Source organism: Tubulanus polymorphus, chromosome 2, assembly GCF_964204645.1.
Source record: "Tubulanus polymorphus chromosome 2, tnTubPoly1.2, whole genome shotgun sequence".
NCBI lineage: Eukaryota > Metazoa > Nemertea > Palaeonemertea > Tubulaniformes > Tubulanidae > Tubulanus > Tubulanus polymorphus.
The window spans coordinates 11,073,638-11,084,507 of NC_134026.1; the positions used below are offsets into that span (position 1 = coordinate 11,073,638).

General features: G+C 39.9%; 1 protein-coding gene across 1 annotated transcript; it reads left to right on the forward strand.

Moving 5' to 3' along the window:
* Positions 1 to 1,239: 1,239 nt before the first annotated feature.
* On the forward strand, positions 1,240 to 10,624 carry LOC141898905 (protein unc-93 homolog A-like). The gene is made up of 3 exons (XM_074785050.1): positions 1,240 to 2,298; positions 7,989 to 8,256; positions 10,371 to 10,624. Exons 1-3 carry the CDS (start codon positions 1,240 to 1,242, stop codon positions 10,622 to 10,624), a joined length of 1,581 nt encoding a protein of 526 aa, XP_074641151.1.
* Positions 10,625 to 10,870: the final 246 nt, after the last annotated feature.

Below are 10,870 nucleotides of genomic sequence, written 5' to 3' on the forward strand. Positions count from 1 at the left end.
CACATGATACTTATTCGTTTAGTCATTGGCTAGGTTGATGAGGTGCTCGTTGCTTGGCGTCTCCAGCTACCGCACACGGGCAACTCCCGAGCGATCGCCGAGCAATTTCTCGGCGACAAGCAATTTTCCGTCGCCCAATATCAAACGCTGTCGCCCCTTGCCGCAGACGAGCGATTTTTTTTTCGTTCGACGCCGAGCAATTCGGGCGGTTGCTCGAGAATTGCTCGAAACTGTCGCCCGTGTGCGCCAGGCTTTACATGTTCACACACCAAAAACATACAATTCACTACAACAATAACATAATTCTCAAAACTCTCGAACAGTGGAAGTATTCTTTTCATTATTTGAAGTAAACATCTTTCAATTAATAGAGAAATGACTACAAATTGTTTAAAATTTACATATGAAGCTTGAATGATATGCAGTATTCTGTGAAGCCAGTTTTAATATGCTATGATGCTGTTTCATGTTATTGATACACCTCAAACAAGTTCACGATTTTATCACATGTATATACACACTTAGATAAACGAAGTAATGATCTTGACACAGACCTTAGAGTAACCAGACTGATTACTCCGGGCACGTATATATTTGATTTGCATCGTCCATGTAATCAATGTTGTTCAGAATTACAAAATTTTTACATTACAAGTATTAACGTCATTTAATAGCATATACGCCCAAAGATTTACAGTGCGTGTAGCCAATAATTGGATTTATTACCAACACGCAAAAATGGCGTTTTTACCTCCTCACGTAATTCATGTGTATCGTTTCAAAAATTTAACACGCGGTCTTGTCGAATCTTGAAAATCCTAACATCCTATACGTATCATATTGATTTATTGAAAATGCATACGAGATTCAAGGTACCCCGATGGACGACCCGACGTTTGGTCCTGACCCACATCAGTCGTTATGTTTTTTCTTCCCCCATCATGCCTAATGTCCCCTGTAAAGAGTTCAACCTTCTGACGCACTGTGCTGCGGTCCTCACTGTTGGGTAGGTTCGTTACCAGACGTCATCGCTGAATACAACTACTGATTGGGACTGTGTGATCAAATGACGTATAAGTAACGTTTGTGACTGTGTACGCAACATTCGCGTCGCATCGGTCCATCGGCGCGCAGGATTATCAGCCAACCAGCGGCGGCACTGTGGTTGCTGATCGGTCTATCACAGCTACCATCACTTCTTCACTTGCGCGGGTACAATCTAGTACGCAACAAGTGGTCATGAACTTAGAAGCAGAAGCTGTACGTACAATGGATATACACGACAGGGATTCCGAAAATATCAAAATTTACGACATGACGACAGAAAAGGTAGATCTTCTATCACGGTGCAAGAATCCAGGCAAATTAGAAACAGTATCTACGCGGTATTATACTCACGAAATGAACGAAATATCACCAAGTGATAATACGACGACCGTGAAAACACCGAAAACCAACAGCGGTGGCGTCAAAAACATATACGTTCTAGGATGTGCATTTATGATGGTCAATACAGCCTTTATTTCGTTGCAAAGTCTACAGAGCACGTGGAATGCCCAGAACGGTCGAGGGGTGACATCTCTAAGTTGTGTTTACGGTGGAACTGTTTTGTCGTGTATAATTGCGCCACTTGTGATAAAACACGTGGGAACGAAATGGTCCATTGTGTCAGGTTTCGGAGTTTTTGCAGTTTACGTTGCCGTACATTTTTATCCCAAACATATGATACTCATACCAGCATCTGTCGTATTGGGGATATTTCTTGGGCCAGTTTGGATCGGACAGGCCACCTATCTGGCGACCACGGCCTTTGTGCACGCCATGGATTTGAAAAAGTCTTATGCCAACACGTTGACCCGGTTCAATGGGATATTCTGGTGCGTATTTCAACTTTCTCACATTTGGGGAAACTTTCTCTCAGTGGTCATGCTGCAAAACGAGGAAACTTTATCGATGAATATGAGGAATAACTTAACGATGCGGCCTTATCTGTGTGGTGTCGACGACTGTGGACGCCACGAATCGGACATAGATATAGCAATTTTACCCGACAATTCGGTAAATATGCTTTTGAGTGTTTATCTCGGTTGTGCTATGATGGGGATGTTAATAACGATGGCTTTACTGGAAACAGCCGAATCCACTACAGAATACAGCTGGCAATCATCAAAAGCGTCCAGCCTTAGCATGATGTGTGCGACGTTGAGAATACTGATCGACCCCCGGGTTCATCTGCTCATGCCGCTAGTCACATTTACTGGATTAGCTCAAGGTTTCATCTTCAGTGACTTCACTAAGGTAAATATCAATATCACAATTTATGCGTGTGCAACAGCAAGATATTCCTCGTCTGATCCCGACAGTCACTAATTACCACATCGCTACGTGATTCGTCAACAAAAGACGATTCAGTAACTCGCCAGCACCATGCCATCTAATATCATCGTCCAGGAATTAATGACATTTTCCGAGTCATTAACTGTAAAGATGGACTGTTGCCCCGCGTCTATGGGTCACGTCTACCAACGAATTCAACGATGAGGATAATCCTTGCTTGGAAAATAATGCATTATGTTTCATTCTAATGGAGATCGTATACTTATAGTTTGCATAGATTCATCAATCTGGTATACGTTAAAACTTGTGTTCTGGTGAGAGCTGATCAACGGGCTTAGAGTACAAACCCAAGATCCTGTAAGATCAAATTCGTAATTTTAATCTAGTATTTTCATTATCACCGAGGAGGTCGTTACAAACAAAATACAAAGACTGAAGATAACTGTGATCCGTTTTTTCATACCAAAAAAGTCATAAGATTTAAAGGTTCTATCTGAGTGCAAAATTTCAGATCACAAAGAAGCATTCCGAATTAAGGATATCTGGATCTTTCGGCTTCACTGAACTCGGGACCGATTTCCTTTTCTAACTTAAGAAAACTGCCATGGAACGCTTAGTTTTAGATCATATAAGAGATACGGGCATAGTTCTGGAAATGAGAGAATGTGAACAAATCTAAAGGGGTTGTTTAGTGCCGAGTTGATTTGAAATTAGAGAGCCTTAATGAGCTAAAACTTCAGTATTGAAGGAGCACACCTTTTCTTTGAGAAATAATGATACAGGGAACCAGGGTGTGACCGATGCCGTTTTGCTCGCAAACAGACTATGAAATGCGTTGTCACATTGGTGGAGCGATTATCACCTTCAAGTTAGTTGATGCTGCGCAATAATGAATGCAATTAGATACTAGTTGGGGCAATGTTTGTCCCGTGGGCAGTGTTCAATCTGTTTATTTTACAAAAGTATTTTACAACAATAAGACTCGTTGTGGCAACGTTCTTTACCAACACGTTTTGCGACGTATGGAAATTTGCCTCCAATAATCAAGTTTATTTTTATTCCTGTTACTAAATATGGCTGACATGATGTAACCCCTGGCGTTCGATAATTACTTTCAGCGCATGCGACCAACCGAACTGAAATGCGCCTGAAGCTTCAATTCAATATCAGCACCAGCGCAGCTCTTCATTGAACGCACATTTCCTATTTTCAAGTTTAATGATTAGTAGATTAAGAAAATAGATAATACCAATTATACGGAAATAGACTAATTTTTTGCACCTTTATCGATTACCCATGACTAGGCCAGGACATGGTCATTCTACATGATAGGACCGGTATCAAACGGTTTGATGAAATATAATACAAATATACGTAGATCTTAGCCATGGCCATGTGAACTGGCTCTTGTTCGACAGCGATTAAACAGGATGTATGATTTTAGTACCAGTATGAAATGGTTCTTCCAACATAGACTATATATCCAACACGTGGTTGCTTTACTGTTTGGACTTGCATTCGAGTCGCAGCATCTTCCACCAATCGTCTGTTTTATCTCTTCATTTTGTGAGGCTGGTTGTTTGCTCAGAACTGATAAGGAAAAACTATTCAAATACCTAGCCAGGAACTCGTAACTGAGTGTAGCTGCAGTGCTGGCGGCTTGTGGTCACACATCGACGAACATTATCTGGGTTTACATTCGTCTGCGTGGTGTGGAGTGACTTTTTTCGTATAGTGAAATTAAATTCAATGCAAAATCACCTAAATCATTCATACGTTACATATACATAAATACTGTATATGAATTTAAGACGTATTATTTTACCATTTTTCATTAGTATAGATAGCTAGGAAGTACTGCACGACGGCCGTATTCTAATATCAGTAAGGCCGTATAGCGCGTCTTCCATGTCGGAAATGTCTTGTTTTTTTTTTCTTTTTGAATTCTTACTTTTGAGAATCGATATGGATGATATATGCGGCAATTAGTGTTATCGTGATACTAAATTAAACATCACGTGATAAATTATAGAATTTCCGGCTTCGTTTTTTCACTGTTGGAAACACTGAGCGAGTTTTGAAAGGGACATGCAGGGAATAGGGTGAGATGAGATTAGACTGCGTGAGCCAAAGTGTATTAGGGAAATTTAGATGGGCGGGTTGAAAGGCAGTGTTCTCATTCAGGGACTGCAAGAGAAACTGAGCAGTTGGATTGAAATAGAGAGAAAATGAATACGACGAAGGATGCAGATAATCGAGGAGTTAGTGAGAGATTACGATAACGATAACGATTTTAGTTTGCGATCAATCATTTTTTGAAAGCAGAATTCCAAAGACACACATACATATCTGAGTTTCTCGTATTATGTGTATATATCACAGTGAAGTTATCCGTCAGGGCAAGAAAATTTCACAATTAAGCCTCCTTAAATCGATACAGTTCATGAGAACTGCGGATGACGTTTGCGCATTAGGGTCGTAATCATGGGTATGAGTGATGAGATACGTGAGTCGAATGAAAAACAATCGTGTTCCGCCACACAGCAACTGAAGCAACCGAAACCGTGCTTCAACTCTGCACGTCACGGCTCAGCTTATTCAACTCGATTCGATGAAAGTGAAAGTTAAAGTTAACTCTTCAACGAAACTTAAGTCAGTTTCCTTTCTACTAATGCAGCCGCTTGGGACTGATGCTAAGGGCAGTCTATACATTCCCTGTGTGTCGTTTTCTCAACATTTACTCGATATCCAAGACCCCAACCACGGGACCGATCGGAACACCTAATGCATCCGATCCCTCACTACGCCGCATCGGCTATCACACCGAATCGGTCAGAACCTATGGCAGTCTTTAGACTACGGGATATAAATGTACAGTTGACGCTAAACGCCGATTTCGATCGGAGCGGTCACAACCCCGCAACACACACGGACCCTGTACAGACAGGACAGAAAGTACTTGTAAACAAGGAAAGCCTGTCCCACCTTAACGCATAATCCTTGGTGCTATCTCTCCCACCTTCAAGGTGAGGTGGCTATAGTAATGATATCTCTGATATTTCTACATATATATTACAAGACAATTTATGATGTTTTAAAACGTAAAAAACGCTGAATTTAGGCCGCCCGCGGCCTCAGAATCGTCCGTAGCATACATATGATACGCACATGATGCCAATTCTCAAGAGTCCTCTCAAATCAATCAGAATCACTAAAAAAACTAAGAGAATGCTAAACAATTTTCTTTATTGATTCTCGACAAAAATACGACGTCTGACTGAACGTCCACGCGTAAAACGATACATATATACATACATATATATAGATATTGACATATGTTTATTCAACATATCTTTTTAATACTTCGTGTTTACTGTTACGCTCGTGTGAACCCGACTGTGTTGCCCAGCCTCTAACGGCCCTGCGGGCCGAATTTTCTTATAATCAATGCTCCAAGGCAAAACCCAACCATTGCCTTAAGCGCTTTCTGGAATGACTGAAGAGGCCCAATTTCCTACATTTCGAGATCTAGCTACTGGCTTCCCTACTCAGATACCGGCGCTTATTGGTAATTTGACTGTGTCGAGATATCAATGATGTTTGCAAAATCTCTGTAAGTACCTTTAGCTGCTAAGCAACGGCAGGAAATTGAAATATGTGAAAAGACCCTACTATTCCATTATTCACATCGGATTAAGTTTTAGAATTCATTTCTGAGCTCTCATCATATTCATCATTAATATCCAATCGATGCTCGTCAACATAAAATCCTATCAAATTACAGTATATCTTGTCATTCATTCCAGGTAATCATTCATACCTTTTCGGTGATCCTCCGATTTTCAGGTCGTTTATCAGAGAATTTTTTTTCATTCTTTTCTCATTCATTTTTTTGTTCATTTTCTTTTCATTACTGAAAATGAACCACACTTTTGATCCAACAGTAAGTATAGCTGTGAATCTCAAAAGGCAGGCTGACCATCGGTTGGACTTCAAAAACTATAGAACGACTTGTCAATGTTAGAAGCATCCACGAAAAATTGAGAAGGATGACGCAAGAAGGATGATAGATGCACGTTAACTGAAAACTATTATGGAATATTATCAATGAGGTGTCGTCTGAGGAACTTAGCACTCGTATCGTATTTTTATGAAAGAATGGTTTTCATCGCGAACTAGTTACATTGTCATAACCGATCCACATGTCAAAGTCATTAAACTAAGCCAACTAGAAGTTGCATGAAGGATAATCTATATCTTAGATGAGTGAGTATCCCAAATCCTAAGGTTACGAACATGCGCCTAATGCTATTACATTTGTGGCAATAAACCTCGGCGGTTTTACAGACAGTTAAGTGATTGAAGCGGGAACGACTCCACTGATGATGAAATGAAAACTGGCAGCTACTTGAGATCCGGTGAAGTCTTCACAACCATAGCGGGTTACTTACCAGCCACTTAATAGCTATATATAAGTGGAGCAATAAAACAAACCAAACGGAAAGTGCTCCGATATTGCATTGGTAGCCTGTTTGGCTGCTTATTGGGAAGATTGTAATCTCTTGCCGATTCGGTTATGCATGTAATAATTCATAACCTCAATGAATAATATCTCGTGAAAGCTTCACTTAGCCCCTTCGGTCAAGTATTTCAACGAAACGACAACGAATGTCCCGGAAATATACTGAAGACAGCATTGACGCTTCAGCGTCGTTAACTGTATTTTTGAATCTGCGTTCGAAATGGTGTATAAGCAAATTGCCGTTCGTCGAATTTGCTGCTCTTTAGTTATGGAGATTTCTGCGTGAACTCTCAAGAGCAACAAGATATTTATTCTGGCTAATGACGCTCCTGCGTCATTGGAGCTTCCATGATTGTACAACTGTTACAAGATGTTACAACCATTAATTGTCAGAATACTTGATTTCAGTTGATTTCAGTTTACGGTTGATTTCATGATTTCTCTGCGAGGCAGTTTCTTAATTAACTTGAAATAATGTCTTTTTACATTAGCATCCGACATTCAATGTTATCGTGATGACTTTTTCTGACATATTTCTTTCACCCTCTAATTGGTGGAGGATATCTACAATTGATAGGTATAGTGTTATATAATTACGCAAAATTCAATGACGGACCATTTGAGAGTGAGACGGCATAGCTGCGGTCAACGGTCGATAGACTGTACCCCAGTAACGTTGCATTAAATACCGATGATGACCGTCATAAACGATTATGATATGACAGTTCAACAAATCACTGCCAAGTAAATACAGTAATATAAACGCTAGCCACAAGGAATCACATAGTAACAAAACATTAATCAAATTTGACAAAAATTAGTTTCGCAACGCCAACAGTCTTCGTCGTTACCTGTTAGTAAATAGCGTGTACATATTGATAAACGATTTCACCATAGCGAAATATTGGACGCAGCTACTACTAACTGAGATTGCATTGCTAATTGTGTCTTGTGTACAATATATGACTTTCTAAAGTACTGAATAGCCCAGATCATTCTTTGGTTCCATCAATTTAAAAGCTCACTTTCCACTTCTCGCACCCATCATGTATTTCTTGCACACATTAATTTTTTCCTATGGCACCATATTTGATTAAAGACGATTTTCTTTTTTCGGTGTTCTTTTCAGTCGTATGTTAATTGTGAAATCGGTGTACACAACATCGGTTTCGTATTGATGACGTATGGGGCTGTAACTGCAATGAGCGCTTTCGTCATTGGCCACATGACGAAACACATCCGCCGATACGCGATGATGATCGCAGGTACGCTATTCAACTATGGACTACTGCTGACCTTGAGAATTTGGAATCCTGACGGTGAAGATATACTCATGTTCTACGTAATATCCGGTTGTTTCGGTTTATGCGATGCTATATGGTGGACTCAAAGCAATAGTAAGTAGACACTTCGACACTTCTTGGTTCTTTTTACCTTCTAAATCTCTAAATAGCTTGGGTGGGTTATCAAACCCTTTGATCGATAAGGCAAACAGCAATTCGTAACACAGACATTGTCCAAAATTGCAATCATCCTTACGTCCCGCAATAGTGATTGATTGTTGCGCTTGAGCCGATGTAGATAATGACATTAATTTCGTTGTCGCTAAATGAATTCCGTTACTTTTTCTGCCCCAATGGACCCTGTCTTAGTCCTTCATAGCGATGTCCATTACCAGACTAAACGATACTTGACGCGCCGTCATGATCATATTATCTACTCAGCCGTCGAACCTATTCCCGGTAGGGCGCATAACACTTCCATACACGCACGCATGCATATATATAGTAGTGTTGAAACCGATTTTTGAAGTATTGACGAATTGAGTAAACAACCAGCTTTACGGCCTTGGCGGTACATGATTTATGGAATATAGCACATGTCTCATACTTCAGCGCAATGAACTCGCGGTCTGCATGATCAATCATTTGGAGACACTGACCAAAAATTGCATGTGTTATCATTACACCTTTTATTACTCCATACGTCATTAATCCAATACCCAAATTCTGAAGAGCTCTGGGTTTTTACCAAAATGTTTCGAAAGCAAAGACAACTTCTGGTTCTAGTTCCTATAAATTCCTCTGAGATTGTTTGGCACAATCTTCGGTCATTAAAAATGATATGCAAAATTCCTGGTGAAAAATTCGTAGCCTGTATATAAATTGTAATGCGACACTTTTGACAAACAATTACCACATGTGGTCTAATGACATAGGCCTATATCATTTTCCCGAGACGAGAATTTGTTTCTTTTAGTGTATCTTACAAACCTGTCGCACGGGGACGAAGCAAGCGGGGCTTAGATATCGGAATCGGAGTAAAACATATAGGAATTCGAATTGGCAGAATTATTTTTAAATCGAACCATGTGAATTCGCATCGAGTAAAACAAAATTCAATCAGCCTGTCTCTTAATGCAGAAATTAAGTAATTATTCGAACACAAGGGTAAAACTATCTATTTCCTATCTCTTAGTTTCGATGCAACGTATTATTTTTCATCTCATCGATTGTGAAGGAAGCCAGCTGCAAAACGACACCAATTTTCAGCAGAGAAGAATTTATAGCCTTTATTCGCCGTGCTTGACATCGGTCGGAGACTAACACAGTAAAGCAGCGAAACAAGTCATAAACAACGATGAAAAGAGACCATAAATTCCAGTGGAAGCAATTTTCTGATTATTGTACAATGCGTCATTTTCGCGTTAAATGTTGATATTGGAACATTGATCGAGATATCATATTTACGTATGGGAACCGATATAGAAGAAAGAAACATTTCCGATCCCTACTTCAAATTATTTGGCATGAATCGAATGTCTAGATAAATGTTTTTTCCTGGGTTCATTGAAAATCAAGACTTTATTCGTTCCCTTTTAGGCTCTATATAGTTTGTTCGTGCGGTCTTCGTAGTAATCCGATATAAGCTTTTGATAAAGTAGATTGGATGATGATTTTCTAACTTAAAGCTTTTCAAGGAGACACAATCTATCAAATTGATTCCATTTTTAAGCGTTTTGTAAAGAAGATTTCCCATATCTGCGTTGTTATGTGTGGAGGGGTTGGTGCTTTTTAACCGGTTGATTGTAAACACTCTAAATCCACATTCACTCTCTAGTATATCAGGGAAATGTAATGACACTTACATAACACTTCCCTGAGTATATGTAGCGAACACCAACCAATACAGAGACCTGGTCGGTGTCGGTTTATGTAAATCTAGACAGATATTGCCTGATTGCGGATTAAACCAACATTATCGCACTCAAACAGCTCATCGACTGTGTTAATGTATATACAGTACTACTGCAGTCAACTTTTGATGGTAAATCAAAATATTGATAGTCTATAGTCCCGAAGAAATAGCATGGGTTTTCTGAGCTGAATGAGACGAACACCTATCCACCAATCCATAAAATTAAAATGGACACCGCTATTGTATCCAAAGAATAATACGAAGTAGGTGATGCAACGTATGTAATGTTTGTTCGCCATATTTATATTTGCAGCCCTGTTTGCGATTATGTTCCCGGACCGACAGGAAGCGGCTTTCGCGGCCTACAGGATATTCCAATCTCTCGGATTCGCGGCATCATTCGGATACAGTTATTGGTTATGCGTCGGTACAAAACTCTACATTCTCGGAGCCGTTCTCATGGTATCCCTAGTGCTATACAGCGTAGTTGAATTGCGTCTTAGAAGATCATCTTGTCACTTTCATCACGATAATGAGAATAGCAAAATCCCGGAAGTATCGCTGTAGATTTAAGCCAAGCGCGCTCAGCAAGACGTAAACACGAAACAGAAACGTTTGTTTGTCCGGCTTGCGTGACTGCGCGTTGCTCCATAACACGAAACACGTTAACCGCAACACAATTTTCGCTGGGAGATCCACGTCATGGAAAGACATTAACACACTATCTGTTGCGTATTTCGGGTTTATATTTTATACATATAATCGACTGGTCTCAGAAGTTGCCACAGACTCCGTGTCCTTGCTTATACCGAT